Genomic DNA, 17,809 nt, shown 5'->3' with positions numbered 1-17,809 from the left:
GACAAGTTTGGGACAGGCTCTGGTGCGGTTGTGGGGGGGCGGGGGCGGGCGGGGGCGGGCGGGGGTGTGTGTGCCGTGTATCACCCAGAAGGGTTCCCGGGTTCCTCCCAGGGGCGTCTTGCCAGCTTTAGTGACTGCTTCTATGTGATTCGCTCGAGCAAAAAGGTGAGCATTGCCCGGATCAAGCCGGACTTCCAGCGAGAGAGGAAAATTTGACTTTTTCCTCCTCCTCGCAGTTTCAAAGAGACTGTTAATCCTCTGCGCCGCTCCCCTCTTCCCCTGCAAAGTTGGTTTTCTAGCTGTAAACTCCGTTCCCATCTCGGTTGCCCGAGAATCGCCGTCAGGAGCTAAGCTGACTTGGCCGGAGAAAAGGACACCTCGTGCACAGAAGGAGAGCCCCCGCGTGGCCGAGCGGAGCCACGCGGAAGGAGGAGACGTTTCGGGCGCGCGCCGGGGCCGGAGGCCGGGGGAGGGCGAGGCCCACCCGGAGGCCTACCCGGAGGCAGCGTGTTTCGTGGAGCCGCTTCGAAAGCGGCCGAGGCAGTCGGAACGGCTTTCGAAGTCAGCAAACAAAGCGTCTCCGCAGTAACCGCCCGGCTCCGGGGGAGGCTCCTGCCACTCAGGCGGCGGAGGCGCAGCGCAGGCGCCCGGCTCCTCCTCCCGCGCCCCTCCCCCCGCCGCCCAGCTCCCGGTCCCCAACGGCCGCGAGCCGCCAATCCCGGCGACCGGCCGCCCTTCAAACGCCTAGAGCGCCGCGGCCCCGGAACCGGCGGCCCCCTACCGGCCCCGCATCGGTGCTGCGCGCGGGCGCAGCCGCTGATTCGTCTCCAGGCGGCCAGGGAAGAACCCGCAAGGGGCAGGGGAGCCTCCGGGTTGGTTTCCCTCCAGGCCTCGGTTCCCCTCTCGGCGGTTGCAGACGCGTGTTCTCTTGGTGCCGAGCCGTCGGCACACCGCACGGGGAGGGAGGGGAATCGAAAGGTTGCCGCCTTTTTAGAGTGACGCTATTTTCCTTGTTTATTCATCTTAAATCCTGTAATTGGAAAAAAAAAAAAAAAAACCACGCAAGCTTTGTAAACTCTGGCCTTAAGTCACTCTGGGGGTGGGGTGGAGTGGGTGGGTGCCTTGTTTTGGGAGGGTGAGTGGGTGGGAGGCTGGCTTTAATTTTCAGTGTAATCCGACAACAGAGGCTCCAAAGGTCTAGTCAGTCATGGTTTGGCCGCCTTATTTCTTCTTGGGTTGAACCTTATTTCCACAGAACTTCTGCCGGTTCTTCATCGAGGTTACAAAACAAAGAGTGCAGAGCACAAGCTGGGCAGACTCGGGCGCTGACGTCTCTACCGGGCTTATTTACGTTTTTTTTTTTTTTAATGATGGGGAAAGTCTTAGTGTGGCATGTGACAGTTCGTTGACTTCAAAACAACGGGACAGACACGCAAAAACTACACCCAGAGGAGAGGGCGGAGAGGGGGCTGCATTTCTTGAAATCAGCCTAAAGCATCTGGACTTTTAAAATGGATAATTTCACCCAGGAACTCCCGCTGGAGCCCGCCTAACTCTCAACCAAAATAAACTAACAGGAACATGTGTTTACCTAATAGTTTCTGTTTGAAATACCGAGGCGTGGGGATGGTGGGGGAAAAGAGGTCCCCTAGCAGGATAAGTCCTGAGTAGACTGTTTACCGAAACAGACAAGGGGGTCCGGGGATGGGGTGTTAGGCCGAGTCTCAGGCGGGGCGGGCGCGCGTCCGGGCCATCCCCAGGCACCGACTTTTAAAGAGCATGTGAGCATGACAAGTGTCTGTCCGCAACATGTCAGATTTCGAAACTGCCTTGCAATCCAGTCCGGAACTCGCAGCTTTAGCCATGGGCAACAGACTTTCGCCTAGGGTGTCTGGGTCTCATCCTCCCCCCCATTCCCCCGCCCGCCCCCGACTGTTGCTTTGGGAGGAAGAGCCCCGGGAGGAGAAGGGTGCGTCGCTTCGCGCCCGCGCTTGTCAATGGCAGCAGCGCGTCCTGGAAGAAGTTGGTTCTTTTCCCGAATACTTTTCTTGCGCAGCCCCGCCCCTTGAATCAGCAGCGGCTGTCTAATCCCGCGGCCCGAGTCGGGCCGGTGGAGTTGGGGCAGCTGTCAAAATCGAAAGGGGAGGCTTTTTCTTCCCTGGGGTGGAGGAGGGAACGGCATTCCTCCCCCCCCCCCCAATCTGTTGCAATTTCCTAACCAAACGCAACCTCGCCAAACCTTGGAAGAAAGGCCCAAGGGAGCAACCCAGGGCGCTTGGCTGGTGTCGCCGCCGCCAAGCCGGGGATGCGGGCGGCGGGCGCGCGGCGGGGATAAGGGATCGCGTTCCTGAGCTCGGCCGTCCCCACGAGGGACCGGTGACAGCCGCCCCGGGGGCGCGGGGTGAGGCGGCGCGGCCCGGGCGCTCAGAGCGGTCCTAGGCTGCTGGAAGGTGCGGGGGAGGGGCGGAGGAGCGGCGGGGCGGGCGGGGGACGGGGCGGGCGGCTGGGGGCGGAGGCAGGACCTCCGGTACCTTCCCTCCTTGCCTCGCTCACTCTGACAGCGCCGAGGTGCGCCGAGCAGGAGCCGCGAACAAAGGAGCGGAGTGGGGAGGGGAGCGAGTTAGGCGAGGGAGCGTCCCCGGCCCGCTGCCAGAAGATCCCGGCGGGAGGAAGCCCGAGTGTCACTTGAATTCCGCCCGAGGAGCGGGCGCCTGGGATTCGAGTGCCGCCGTGTTTAGCAATAACGGCTGGAGCGCGTCCTCCAAGTTACGGGAGAGTCGGCCGGGAAGGAGGACGACCGCTCGGCCCCTCCGTCCCCGCTCCTGGCCCCTCGAGACCCCCGCTGTCGCCTGGCACTGGCCGGGGAACTCCAGAATGAAAAGCAAGAAAGGTAAGGCTCGCGGGCGGCGCGCGCCTTGGGCGCGGGTCCCGGGGCAACGTGCTCGCCGGGCGGCGCGGGTGACTCGGACTTTTCCGCCCCGGGGGGCTCGGAGGCCTGAGCCGCGGCCGTCCTCTTTGTGGAAGCTGCGTCTGGAACGGCCGTTGCTGTTTTCCTTCCAGACACAACACGAGGGGCTGTTGTGGGGAGACGGGCCTCTCCACGCTGCTGGCACGTTGTCAAGAAGCACGCTCCGCGCCTTGTTTGTGCGCCTCCAAGTTTCATTGTCTCCAAACCGACACCCCACGCTCCGCCGAGCCGCCGCGTGGCTTCTCGCGGGCGGGGGAGTGGGGTCCCGAGTCGGGGGTTACCCCCGTCCCGCTTTTCTCCGTCGGGATCTGGGGTGGCCCGGCCCGCGGAGTCGCGGCGCTTTGTCTGAAAGTTGGGCTCCGGGGCTCCCCACTCGCTCCGGGCAGAGTCCGGGCACGACTTCTCCCGGGATGGGGCGTTTTCACCTTCGGAGGAACGCGACTCTGGATCCCAGATCGCCCCCGGGGGTCGGTCCCTTTGGAAAGTTATATTTTCCAGAATTCCTAGCCTCACAAAAGTTTTCCCACGATGAATCTGGGGCAAGAGGAAGAGTTAGGACTGAAGGCGTGCAGTGAGAACGAGTCCAAGTGTGACATGCAAAGAGCGAGCCTGTCATTGTTTCCACCAGGCCTTCTGGAAGCTTTACAACTGAAACTTGCCGTCAGTCTGGTTTTAAAAACAAAATACACAGAAAGAAAGAGAGAGAGAAAAAAAAAAAAACCACCACCACGAAAGGTCAAAGAATGTTAACTCCCTTTTGAAGTTAACTTTTGAGTCCCGGGCAGGGAGGCACCCCGAACGTTCCGTCGTGGGCCGGAGCTGGCTTTTCTGTTGTGATTTATGTCGAGAGGTTCAAAACAGAAGTTAATCGCTGGGGGAAGCCAGCGCGGGGGTGGGGTGGGGGGTGGGGGTGGCGGGGGTTGTACTGCGCATGCCCAGAGTGGCTCCTTCTCCACGTTCTTCCAGACTCGTCCGGCGAATACAGTTCAGACTCAAGTTAGAGCGGGGCAGCCCGGGACCGAAACCGTGTGTCCTCGGCCACGTTTTCATTTTGGACTTAGGTTCGATTCACCCCTGGCCGGTCACTCAAACACGCGGAGCCCCGCACGTCCCGCTTTGCGGGCGGGAGTCAAACAACGTTCCCGGGGTGGGTGGGGGGCGTTGGTAGTTGAGGTTGGACCAACTCCCCGCGTCCCCTCGCCAAGGACCTGGGGGGGCTCAGAAATTTGGATGTTTAACTGGATTGGGCGAGAAAACACGCGCGGGGAGCACACAGGGGGCGTCGGGGGCGGAGGTATCGTGTCAGTTCGGAGAGGGCTGACAGGTTCAGACCGTCCCCGGGAGGGAGGCGTTCCCTCCCTCGTGGAGAACTGCCGGGGATAAGTTGGGGAAAGGGTGTATCTGATGGGTCCCCCTAGGGGTGCGAGAGCAGGGGCTGGCTTGCCCCATTGTTCGGGTTCTGGCGGGGGCGGCAGTGATGGTCCTCCCCGGCTACCCCCGGGCTCTGGGGCATCCCCTCCCCACCGTGCCTCCCGCTTCCCTCGAAGCCCCCCTCCCCCAGGCGGGGCCCAGCACGAACCCGCCGGTCCCTGAGGAATCTCCGGGGAGCGCTGCCCCGGGGCGCGCGGTCCTGCCGCCGCGCGCCGACTCTTGGAAACAATGGAAGGTGACGTGTTGGAGGGGAAACTTCGCCGACTGGTTCAGAGCCCGTGCTGGGGAGCAGAGGCTGCCGAGGTGGCCCGGCTTTCTTTCCCTTTTTAGGTTTTTCTGGCAAATCCTCCGCGGGTGGGCAGGCCCCTCCGGACGTTGAGATTCACGGCCCGGTTTCTAGTTTCTTCTTGTAATCTGAAACTCCTAGGCCTGGGCGAGCTCTCCCGCTCGTGAGTTCGGAGGGGCTACTACGGCGGGGGCCGAAGACCTGGCGGAACAAAAGCCTGCGGGCCGGCGGGGGCCAGGCTCCTCCCTCGGCTCGTTCCGCCCGGCCCTGCCTGCCCCCGCCCCGGCCTCCGGCCACCTGGGGCCCCCGCGCCCAGCGGCCTCCGCCGCGGCTCCGGAAGAGACCTGGCCCCGCCGGGTTCGCCGAGACCGACTATTATTGTCTGTCTGTCTTAGGAAAGTCTGTGAAACTCTCTTCAAGTTTTGTTGAAAATAAAAGCACTTTTAAAAAAAAGTCAATCGTGGAGCCGGGGGGTTGGGTGAGACTGGTTAGTGATAATAGTGTCCCGCCTTAGAAAACTGAGGATACCAAAAAGATCTCCCTAAGTGTCTTTGCTCCCGGCTCCTGACGGGATGGGCTCCTTGGATCTAGTGTCTGGGATGTTAAGTAGGGTTCCTGTCGCTTCTCCCGAGATGTTAAGATCCGGAAACTTGTTAGGTTTGCTTTTTCCTAATAGTACACTTATAAGTTCCCTTGGGTTATTCTTATTCTGAGATCCCTTTCTAGCCTGCTCCAGATTTTTTTTTTTTTAAGTCCAACTTCACAACCACTATCTCTGACCCTTCCCCGTGCTCTGCCGCTCCCTCTGTTCCTATTTGGGGTGGGAGGTAGTTCTTTTTAGGGTTGTGGGATCCATAGGCCATCTTGTGGCTTTCTAAACATTTCCTTGTATGTGGATGGAGTAAGAGGCTTGTGATCCCCGCTTCCCGCCCAGCTCCCCCCACCCCCCATCACCACATTTTTTAAATCGTGAGCAAAGCAAGACGTTTGGAAACAAGTCGTAACCGGGAAAGCGTTCAAAAGCTCTTTTACAATAGGAAGTGAGTAACGTGGAAAAGTCTTTTTGTTTTTCCAAGTTGAGCCACAATCCGGAGGGAGAGTTTTAATGGAAACAGCCCTGACAGCCGCAAACGTGGTTTGCTGTAGTGAAATACCAGCTGGGGCAGCCGAGGGACTGAAGTCTTAACTTCCTGTTCCTTCAGCTTTGTTAAGACGTCCGGAGGCCTGGCACTCATTGATTCGAGTGAACTGAGAGCAGAGTAAAGTTACTGCAGTTTGGTATTGCTTAACTGGTATCTACCTTCTGTCACTCGCCTGTTTTGAGAGTGACGGCTTCTTGTCAAGCTAAGTAAGCAGATCAAAGGATACACTTTAGGGGTTTTTTGTTTGTTTCAAACTACTTGTGATTATCAGTTTACAGTTGGGAATTCACTATTCAGTGTGCAGATTTTCACACTGTTTTTAAGTTAAAAAGTTGAGGGGGGTGGCCTGTGAGTTGGGGTGGTAGTAATAGCCTTAGGAAGAAGATCTGGCTTTTCAGACTTTTTGATGAGTTTAAATAAATTGCTTTATTCAAATTAGTTAGTCATTCAGATATTTGATACGTTTTTTTTTTTTTAAAGTTAAGATTTTTTTTTATCAAAGCAGTTGTAAAACAGGAACATTTATAATTTCTTAAGGATTTTTTGCTCAATACTTATTCACCCAAATTTTAACATGGCTTTTAAAAGGTTTTCATCTGCTCAACAGTGAAAGCACTTTCAGTTTTAAATGTGCCTCCTTTTTTTGAAACTTTTTTTAAAAAGCAGTTTAATGAAATCTTTTGGGGAAAGAGACATCAGATACGTGGCAGCGGTTAAAATTTAGGATTCCGGGGCCTTTTACTGATGGCTGTTCATGAAGCCTTGAGCTGAAGTGAATTTGCAAGATCATCCTCCTCTTTTGTTAGAACTTGCTTTACTTTGTCTTTGAAAGTTTCTGCGTTTTCTGCGGACATTCCCTCGGCACCTTCTGCCCCCTGCCGTCCAAAACTGAAAATGTGTCAGCCAGTAGAGTTAGATTCAGTTAACTGGTGGGCTCTCTCATCCATCAAATGCTTTAAAAGGAAGGGTTTTGGGAAAAGTTCCTTTAAAAACCATTGAATGGTTTATCACTCTGAGGAATATTCTGCTTTTATTTCCTACCAAGGTAGACTACTTGAGGTTCTGTCAACAACGTTAAAGAGAATTTTTTACATTTCATGCTTCTTTGATTTCTTTTACATAGAAATACTGGTTTTTAGAGCATACTGTAGTATGCTTTAAAAACAAGGTTTCATTTCTTTAATCAGAGTAGCCTTTTATAGTTTTGAAAGGGGGAAAGTTAAAGTTCAAAATTTGGGGGCAGTGTCTTGGTTAAGACTCCAGGCTTCCAATGCAGGGGGTTCAGGTTCTGTCCCTGGTCGGGGAACTAAGATCCCATGTGCCTCGAGGCAGGGCCAGGAAAAAAAAAAGGCTAAGTTATCTTTAAATGTCTAAAAGAGCCAAATTTGAATTTTTGTGGAACCCAGTCTATGTGTGATTTAAATATTCTGTATGGTATGTGAATTTTTAAAATTTCTAGTAGGATTAAAGTGCTTATAAACAAGAGTTTGGTAGTTGCATATTCAAGTTTTCTTTGTCATGTAATGATTTAAAGCCGAATCCTACTTATTGATATGTAGTATTCTAGGTTCAGATTAAGCTGGCAATTGAAATTTATAGAAATTTAAAAATTTACTCAGTATTAGGCATCTTTTGAGGTCTTACATAAGTACTAAAAGTAGAAAAAACTTTTTATGCAATGAAACTTATCAGTGGTTGTTTGTATTTAGTAAAAAGTGACTAGTGCTGTCCATTAAAAGTAGGTGTCTAGTTATGAATAAAAGGAAGCAGCAGTGAAAAGGAAAAGGAACTGGCAGAAGATTCTGGCATGCACTTTATCTTTTGAAACTCTCTTGAGTTAAGAGTGTAATTTTCCTTCCTTATATCAGTGGAAAAAAATCTTCCATTTTATTTCAAAACCTTCAGTGGAAGAGGGAGGAAGAACAGCGCTTGAAACATACATTAAGATACTGGCTGGCTTGTTTTTCCCAGTTAGCAATGACCTCACCGAGGAGGTTGTCAGACACATCCCGTCTGCTGTGCCACCTTTCCTGTTTCACACGTGGCACGCTATTCGCCTTGGGTGCAGCTTTGTCTCGTTTGTTGGATTAGACTTTTCTGAGCTTCATTCAAAAGGAATGTGAGTCGTTGAGTTCTATAGGAAAGTGGGTACAAAAGGGAATCTGACCATGGGCTGGGGATCTGGAATATGCGCGTCAAATTACCCTGCAGATTTCAGACGAGCTCTGGTGTTTTGGGACAAAGAAACACCGGTACTTCCCTGGGCTCTCAGCAGTTGAGAAAATGTGGTTGTGCTGAGTGTTTAAAAGAGGTGAGCTTTGCAGTAGGTGCTCTGCTGATAAAAGCAGCTGATAGCTGGCCTCTGTCCTGTCCTAGGTGTTGTGGCCGCGTCTGGCAGTGAGACTGAAGATGATGACAGCATGGACAGTCCCCTGGACCTCTCCTCTTCTGCTGGCTCAGGCAAGAGAAGGCGGAGGGGCAACCTGCCCAAGGAATCCGTTCAGATTCTCCGCGACTGGCTGTATGAACACCGATACAATGCCTACCCCTCAGAGCAAGAAAAAGCGTTATTGTCCCAGCAAACACACTTATCTACACTACAGGTAAGGGGAAGGCATTCCCAGGGGTGGTGGGTCCCCCACCCCCCGCCCCAGAATCACTTTACAGCATTCCTATATAGCAAGTCATAAACTGCCTCCTCACTCAAAGTGGGGGGAGGCATATCTTTTTCTTGTAAAGTTTATAGTGCTAACAGCTAATAACTGTTAGCTATCTAGAGAAACAGAAACACTTGACAGTCATCTGTCAAACAGCATTTCCTTTAACGCCTAAAAGAGCCTTCCTTTATGCACCAAACATAAAAAGGAGGTTAAATCTTACTCTATTGCCCAGGAAACTGGTTTGATATTTAAACAAGGACAGCCTTAAGTGAGGTAATTCATGTCCTGTCTGTTGACATAGTCATTTGAACTGGGAAAAAAATCAGTAACTGGGAGGAGTGGCTCTTTTCATAGAGGAAGGTTTTCCTGTAGTTGATTAACTTCAATGCTGGGCAGTAGATAATAGGTTAATATGGGGAGAGTTAAAAGGTAAACTTCCCTCTCTAAAATCATTTTCAGACATTTGAGAACGTATACTTTTTTTTTTGGTGCTGAAAGGGTTTGAGGATGATGGGAAGCCAAAAGGGGAATTTGTATTAGAAAAGGAGGTGGTTTATGACAGGAAGCACCTCTCCTTTCTTGGCTGGGCTCAAAATACCTTGAGATAAATTGGTAGGTTCCTATAAGCCTTTTCATGCCTTCTTTAATGCAAAGAGAGACCAGTTAGGCATCCCCCAAGAAGGTTCTGGGTAAAAGAATCCACCTTCCAATGGAGGTGACTTGGGTTTGATCCCTGGAGGAGGAAATGGCAACCCACTCCAGAAGAATTCCATGGACAGATGAGCCTGGTGGGCTACAGTCCATGGGGTCACAGAGAGTTGGACACTACTGAGTGATTCAGCAACAAGAAGGAGGTTCTCAGGCGTGCTGGCAGAGTGTTAACATGTCTAAAACATCCCCGTACAATTTCAGGTCTGTAACTGGTTTATCAACGCCCGGCGCAGGCTCCTCCCCGACATGCTGAGAAAAGATGGCAAAGATCCAAATCGGTTCACAATTTCCCGCCGTGGGGCCAAGATGACTGACGCCAGCTCTGTGGAGTCAGCAGTGAGCATTAGGAACCTCATGCCAACTCTAGAAGAGAGCCCGTTTCACTCCTGTACAGCTGGGCCCAACCCAGCCCTGGGGAGGCCACTGTCTCCTAAGCCGTCCTCCCCAGGATCCATTTTGGCTCGTCCATCAGTGATCTGTCATACCACCGTGACTGCGTTAAAAGATGTGCCTTTCTCTCTCTGCCAGTCAGTTGGTGTGGGACAAAACACAGATATACAGCAGATGGCCAACAGCAGCTTTACAGACACCTCCCTCATGTACGTAGAGGACTCCTGTAAATCTGGACCAAGTGCAAACACACAGAGTGGTCTTTTCAACACTCCTCCCCCTACTCCACCGGACCTCAACCAAGATTTCAGTGGAATTCAGCTTCTGGTAGATGTTGCACTCAAACAGGCTGCAGAGATGGAGCTTCAGGCAAAACTTATGGCTTAACCGCCCCCCCCCCTTTTTTTTTTTCCCAAGCAAAACAGTTCTCAAAAAAAAATGTTATGATTGCTGGGATGATAGCAAAAGATGAATTGCATTATTTTATATATTTTTTTATTAATATTTGCACATGGGATTGCTAAAATGAAGCTTCCTGTTACTGAAATGTCGTCAATGGAATACAGTCATTCCAAGAACTATAAACTCAGAGCTACTGTAGAAACAAAGGGTTTTCTTTTTTTAATGTTTCTTGGTAGATTATTCATAATGTGAGATGGTTCCCAAGATCATGTGATTTTTTTTTTTTTTTACCCCCTTCCCTTCCCTTTTTTTTTTTGGTTGATGTTTTTTTCAGACTGTGCAATACTTAGAGAACCTATAGCATCTTCTCATTCCCATGTGGAACAGGATGCCCACATACTGTCTAATTAATAAAATTTCAATTGTTTTTTCAAACAAGTATGAATCTAGTTGATTGATGCATTTTTTTCATGACATAATAAAGTATTTTCTTTAAAAATTCCTGTAATACAGAGTATTTTGTTGAGAGAGGCACTTCTTAAAAATGAGTAGGAATATAGCACCCCAGTGAGCAGGAAGTTGGGGGTAGGGTGGAGTGTGAGTTGGGGGGGTGTCACTAACTCTTTGAACAACTGTGGACAAGCCAGTCTGTATAAACAGGATGTGTGATATTTACTCTTGATAGGAGGCATAGCAGGCCCTTAAATCTTTACTTAAAACTGCATGACAAATTGAAATGAATCATTTCCATCGGTGTTTAGCTAACCAAAAATCCCTTGGTGGTCTAGACTGCATATTTTAAGCTGTGACCCATGTTGAAAAGGAAAGTCTCGAAGCACCAGATTGCGGCCTAAGTTTTCAGAAGTAAACAACAACCCAAGCAGTTCTTAGTATTGCCTCTGTCATGTTAACCTTCTAAAATAATTTTTGTTCAGTGGTCCAGTTAGGTAAGGCCTTTACGTTTAAAATAATTTTTCAAAGCACTGTCTAAAATGGTTAAAACAGCAAGGTTGTGTCTCTCACAACTCTGTTAATTTATTAGGTTGCCAAATAATTGTTAATTTATTAGGTTTCTTTTCTAAGGTCATGGTTTGTGAAAAGTGGTGTCCGACACAAGTGGAGTTCGTTGGAATAGGCAATTATTTATGAAGCCAGGATGGCTAGAAGGGGATTGGTGGTGTTCCTTTCACTTACATGCTTGAGCGGGTTTGTCACATGCCACAAAACCATTCTTCATAGTCATGCTTAGTATGAAGTTTCTTTGTTATTATAGTCATGTTCTTTCCAGCCCTGCCCCAGCTATGAATTGTCCAAGTTTGAGGGAGCATTAGAGCTTCAGTATTGTTTAAAGAATGTAGAAAAATTCTTGCAAACTCAAGTTTGTCTAATTTTGAAATTCTGTTTAGAAGGTCCCTAGAGTAAAAAGAGCTAAACTCTTTTCTAAGTGGAAGAAAAAAACTGATAAGGACACTAAGAGTTGAAAGAAAAACAAGGGAGGAGAAGGCAGATGCTCTAGTCTGAGAGGGAGGCAATAATGAAGGGCACGTCAGTCCGACGTGGCCTAGGCCCACCTCAGAGTCATGGAAATAGACAAAACCAAAAATGAAATAAAATATAGAAAAGGAAAAAAGTAAACAAAAATGAAATAAACCACAGGCAATTAAGAATCATTACTGGCTTTAATAGCTAGATCAAAGGCTGGAGTGCAGATAAGGGAGGCCAGCAAATCCTGAAAGACTTCCCTTGATAAAGCATTTCATTAATCATACAGTGGGGGGAGCAGGAGGAAGCAGTCATATGAGTGATTTAGAAGAAAAATAAATGTCAAGGGTCAAATGAAACCCAAACATTAAAAAAAGAAAAATCATCCCAAATAGATCCGGGTGGATAAATAACTGGTATATAATAAACATAACTGGAAAAGTACATGTAATAAAGTATTTATTCAAGTTGGAGACAAATAGAAAATAATTTTTATGCTTAGTATCTGAATGGTATATCTTTTCTTGTTTATTTTTAATTTGTGTTTAAAGCTCATCTCCTAAAAATCTCTGCCTTTTACTTTGTGTGTTTGGTTGATTTATATTTAATATACTATTGATATGTTTGGGTTGAGTTTACCATTTGGATTTTTTTTTCCCTCCCCCTTTTCCTGCCTTTTTTGGGGTTAGTTGAATATTTTACATATTTTGTAGTAAGTTTCCTATTCTCTTTCAAACCATATTGTTTTTAATGGTTCTTACAGGATTACAATATACATCTTTGATTTATCACAATCAACTTGGAATTAATTTATACAACCTCATACAAAATATAGAAACTTGCAACAGTATATAGTTCCATTTACTATCTTCTCTTTTTGTTGATTTTTATATATATTTTAGCAGTAACTGATAAATCCAACAGTATGTCATAATTTTTATTTGAAACAGGACTATGTCTTTTTTCAAAGAATAAGAGAAAAGAGAATGTATACAGGCATACCTTGGAGATATTGTGGGTTTGGTACCAGACCTCCATAATGACATGAATAGCACAAAATGAGTCACACAAATTTTTTGGTTTCCCAATCCATATAGAAGTTATGGTTATACTGTATTCTATTAAGTATATAGAATCGTTAGTCCAATAAAAAAATATATAACTTCATTTAAAAATACTTAATTTGCTAAGAAGTAACTAACCATCATCTCAGCTTTCAGCAAGTCATAATCATTTTACATTCAATAACATCAAAGATCACTGAGGAAATTCCCTGGTGGTCCAGTGGTTAGGACTCTGTTTACACTGCCAAGGGCATGGATTTGATCCCTGGTTGGGGAATGAAAGTCCCATAAGCTGCAGAGGTGCAGCCAAAGGCAGGAGTGAAAAAGATGAATGATCACAGATCACTATAACAAATATGATACAAATGAAATAATTTGAAATACTGTGAGGATTACCAAAAGGTAGCACAGAGACATGGAGTGAACAAATGCTGTGGCATTGATAGACTTGACATAAAAAATACATCTGCAAAGCACAGTGAAGCAAAGTACAATAAAAACAAGCTATGCCTGTATATAGCATTTTTTTTTAATATTTCAGTTCAGTTCAGTCGCTCAGTCGTGTCCGACTCTTTGCAACCCCATGGACTGCAGCATGCCAGGCCTCCCTGTCCATCACCAGCTCCTGGAGCTTAGTAAAGTCAAGTCACTCAGTCGTGTCTGACTCTTTGTGACCCCGTGGACTGTAGCCTACCAGGCTCCTCAATCCATGGGATTCTCCAGGCAAGAATACTGGAGTGGGTTGCCATTTCCTTCTCCAGGGGATCTTCCTGACCCAGGGATCGAACCCAGGTCTCCCGCATTGGAGGCAGACGCTTTAACCTCTGAGCCACTCAGACTCATATTCATAGAGTCGGTTGTGCCATCCAGCCATCTCATCCTCTGTCGTCCCCTTCTGCCTTCAATCTTTCCCAGCATCAAGTTCTTTTCAAATGAATCTGTTCTTCCCATCAGGTGGCTAAAGTATTGAAGTTGCAGCTTCAGCATCAGCCCTTCCAATAAATATTCAGGACTGATTTCCTTTAGGATGGACTGGTTGGATTTCCTTGCAGTTCAAGGGACTCTCAAGATTCTCCAACACCACAGTTCAAAAGCATCAATTCTTCGGTGCTCAGCTTTCTTTATAATCTAACTCACATCCGTACATGACTACTGGAAAAACCATAGCCTTGACTAGACAGACCTTTATTGACAATGTAATGTCTCTGCTTTTTAATATGCTGTCTAGGTTGGTTATAACTTTCCTTTCAAGGAGCAAACGTCTTTTAATTTCATGGCTGCAGTCACCATCTGCAGTGATTTTGGAGCTCCCCAAAATAAAGTCTGTCACTGTTTCCACTGTTTCCCCATCTATTTGCCATGAAGTTTGGGACCGGAGGCCATGATCTTAGTTTTCTGAATGTTGACTTTTAAGCCAACTTTTTTACTTTCCTCTTTCACTTTCATCAAGAGGCTTTTTAGTTCCTCTTCACTTTCTGCCGTAAGGGTGGTGTCATCTAAATATCTGAGCAGTTTCTGATATTCTTCATTTCTTGTGAGTCCAAATGTTGTGTCCTTTCTCCTCAGCTTGAATTTTTTGGAGAATTGTGCAGGGCTGCTGGGTGACTAATCAGTCTTTTTTTTTTCATTGAAAATGACTTTCATCTTCGAAGGATAGTTTCACTAAAAATAGAATGCTAGGTTGTTTTTTACATCACTTGAAAGGCATTTATTGTCTAGTTTTCATGGTTTCTAAAGAGACATCAGTTTTCACTTGTTTCATTGTTCTTTTGTATCTAATGTTTTTCTCTGGCTCTTTCATCTTTGCATTTCTGTAGTTTGGCTATGATGTGGAAAATTCTGAAAGAGATGGGAATACCAGACCACCTGACCTGCCTCTTGAGAAACCTATATGCAGGTCAGGAAGCTACAGTTAGAATTGGACATGAAACAACAGACTGTTTCCAAATAGGAAAAGGAGTACGTCAAGGCCGTATATTGTCACCCTGCTTATTTAACTTATATGCAGAGTACATCGTGAGAAACGCTGGGCTGGAAGAAGCACAAGCTGGAATCAAGATTGCTGGGAGAAATATCAATAACCTCAGATATGCAGATGACACCACCCTTATAGCAGAAAGGGAAGAAGAACTAAAGAGCCTCTTGATGAAAGTGAAAGTGGAGAGTGAAAAAGTTGGCTTAAAGATCAACATTCAGAAAATGAAGATCATGGCATCTGGTCCCATCACTTCATGGGAAATAGATGGGGAAACAGTGGAAATAGTGGCTGACTTTATGAATTGGGGCTCCAAAATCACTGCAGATGGTGATTGCAGCCATGAAATTAAAAGACGCTTACTCCTTGGAAGAAAAGTTATGACCAACCTAGACAGCATATTAAAAAGCAGAGACATTTCTTTGTCAATAAACGTCTGTCTAGTCAAAGCTATGGTTTTTCCAGTAGTCATGTACGGATGTGAGAGTTAGATTATAAAGAAAGCTGAGCACCGAAGAATTGATGCTTTTGAACTGTGGTGTTGGAGGACTCTTGAAAGTCCCTTGGACTGCAAGGAGATCCAACCAGTCCATCCTAAAGGAGATCATCAGTCCTGAGTGTTCATTGGAAGGACTGATGTTGAAGCTGAAACTCCAACACTTTGGCCACCTGATGCAAAGAGCTGACTCATTGGAAAAGACCCTGATGCTGGGAAGGATTGAGGGCAGGAGGAGAAGGGGACGACAGAGGGTGAGATGGTTGGATGGCATCACCGACTCAATGGACATGAGTTTGGGTAAACTCCAGGAGTTGGTGATGGACAGGGAGGCCTGGTGTGCTGCGGTTCATGGAGTCACAATGAGCTGGACACGACTGAACTGAGCGACTGAACTGAGCTGATGATGGGCCTAGGTATAATTGGAAAAGACCCTGCTGCTGGGAAAGATTGAGGGCAGGACGAGAAGGGGGCGAAAGAGAATGAGGTGGTTGGATAGCATCACCAACTTGATGGACATGAGTTTGAGCAAACTCTGGGAGATAGTGAAGGACAGGGAAGCTTGGCGTGCTGCAGTCCATGGAGTTGCAAAGAGTTGGAAATGACTGAACAACAAAAGGTATAATTGTAATTATCCTGCTTGGTATTGTTGAGCTTGAATCTGTAAGTTTATCTTGTTTTTACCAAATTTAGGAAATACTGGCCATTATTTCTTCAAAAATCCTTTTCTCTTCTCTCCTAGAACTCCAGTAGATTTATATTACATTATTGTCTTAGGTTCTGTTTTGCTTTAATCTTGTTTCTCTTTATTCTTCAGATTAGATAGTTTGTATTAATTTTTAATTCACTAACTCTTCTACTGTCTCTAAAGTACTGTTAAGGCCATCCAGTGAATTTTAGTATTAGTTATTCTATTTTTCACATACAGAATTCCCAGTTAGTCCTTTTTTTATCATTGCTATTTCTCTGCCTAGATTCCCCATCAGTTTATTAATTATGAATATGTTTCCTTATAAGTTATTTACGATAGCTTTGTTAAAGTATTTGATGTCATTTTGCCTCAGTACGAGTCATATGTTGATGCTGTTTTGCTTGTCTGATGACATTTTATTATACAGTAGACATTATGGATGACATATTAATAAGGACTACTTATTAAGGATTAATACTACTTAATAAGGACTCTGCTACATTCCTATGAAGAGTGTTAATTTTTGTTCTGGCAGCCAGTTCATTTGGCTGGACTGAAGCCTCAGCCTCCTTTCTCCCCTGTAGTAGATAGTAGCTCAGATCTCTGATCAGTTCTTTCAGCTTCCAGCTGCTGCCGTTCAGTGGACTCACTGGGATCTCCCTGCACAAGCTGACCGAGGATTTGGACAGAGTTTAGGTTCAGAGTTTGAGGTTTGCTCCTTCTGCAGCTCCTTCCTTTCCAGGATTCCTCTCCTAAATTTCCATCTTCTCCACCAACCCCAATTCTGTCCTTGACATCTCAGGTCAATAAGGCTGCAGCTCTCTGCCACCCTTAGTCTTCTGAAGAGTGAGGTATGCTCTAAGGCAACCGGGTATACACTTGCACATCTTACCCCCCTGAAGTTCCTTTCTTTTGAAAGTAACTGATTCTTTAGTTACTTTTAAACTCTAAATTAAGAGTTCTCAAATTTATCTGCACATTGGAAACACCTAGAAAGGTTTAAAAACAACTGTGATTTGGGTTTGGGAATTTTTAAAAGATCCCTTGGTGATTCTAATGCATAGACAAATTTGGGCACCATTGTCCTATTCTTTAGCCATTATTTCTCTTCGTAAGTAGAACATTGGAAACTGACAGTTTATTCTTTTTCCAGACCTAGAAAAATTTATGTGTCCTTTTGTTGTTGTTAAAACAAAAAACAATTTACTGTAAAATTATCACCCAGTCAACTTAGTCAATGAGAGTTCCATTTGGGCTAATACTATGGTATACACATTTTGTATACTATATTGTACATATTGTGTACATTATGGTATACATATTGTCTAGCCTATAAAATACATAAAACCAAGACACTAACAGATAGACCTAACACTGCAGGAAGGGAAACATGCATTTGGATCAAACCAAAAAATAAAGTTTAGATCTGGAACCCAGCCAGAGAGTAAAAAGCAATGTTCAGAGATCAAGTTTTAAACGGTCTTGCTGAGAAAAAACAGACTGTCATCTGAGATGAGTTTGATTCTGAGATTGAAAACAAAATATTCAGTGGATGCTTGTGGCCAATGAAAAGAAGTAACTTAAAGTTGATGGTCACAACTGAACAGATGACAAACACGGACAGCATGATCAAGAGATGGAGCCCACAGTAAGTACTATGAGGATTTCACCAAATGTCAAAGAAAGTTTTTGAATGAAATGTTTCATAGACACTGAAGAATATACAACCTTTGAAGCACCGGGTCAATAACTTACAAATGGAATAAAAGCCCATGATAAGAATTTACTCAGACTTGAAGAGAATATGCCTTTAACATTCCCATACAGACAAGGCAAATGAAGCTATAGAGGAAACTAGAAGGTAAATTGTTTTTCTAGAAGGTAAATTGTTATCCTAGGAAGCCTTGCCCGTTTGGGTTTTTTTGGTTAATATTCCAAACTTGTCTTTATAATTAAAATGACTGAAACTTGAACATGGTCACATTTGATTGGATCACTCGAATTTATGGTGGTTTGGTTGCTAAGTCATGTCCAACACTTGCGAGCCCATGGACTGTTGCCTGCCAGGTTCCTCTGTTCATGGGAATCTCCAGGCAAGAATACTGGAGTGG

General features: G+C 46.3%; 1 protein-coding gene across 1 annotated transcript; it reads left to right on the top strand.

Moving 5' to 3' along the window:
* Positions 1-717: 717 nt before the first annotated feature.
* Positions 718-10,489, top strand: TGIF1 (TGFB induced factor homeobox 1). Its single transcript, XM_040264670.1, has 3 exons — positions 718-2,890; positions 8,204-8,430; positions 9,400-10,489. Exons 1-3 carry the CDS (start codon positions 2,875-2,877, stop codon positions 9,973-9,975), a joined length of 819 nt encoding a protein of 272 aa, XP_040120604.1. The 5' UTR covers positions 718-2,874; the 3' UTR covers positions 9,976-10,489.
* The last annotated feature ends 7,320 nt before the right edge of the window (positions 10,490-17,809 follow it).

Source organism: Oryx dammah, unplaced genomic scaffold, assembly GCF_014754425.2.
Source record: "Oryx dammah isolate SB20612 unplaced genomic scaffold, SCBI_Odam_1.1 HiC_scaffold_22, whole genome shotgun sequence".
Classification (NCBI taxonomy): domain Eukaryota; kingdom Metazoa; phylum Chordata; class Mammalia; order Artiodactyla; family Bovidae; genus Oryx; species Oryx dammah.
This window is presented reverse-complemented; position numbering and strand designations above follow the sequence as displayed.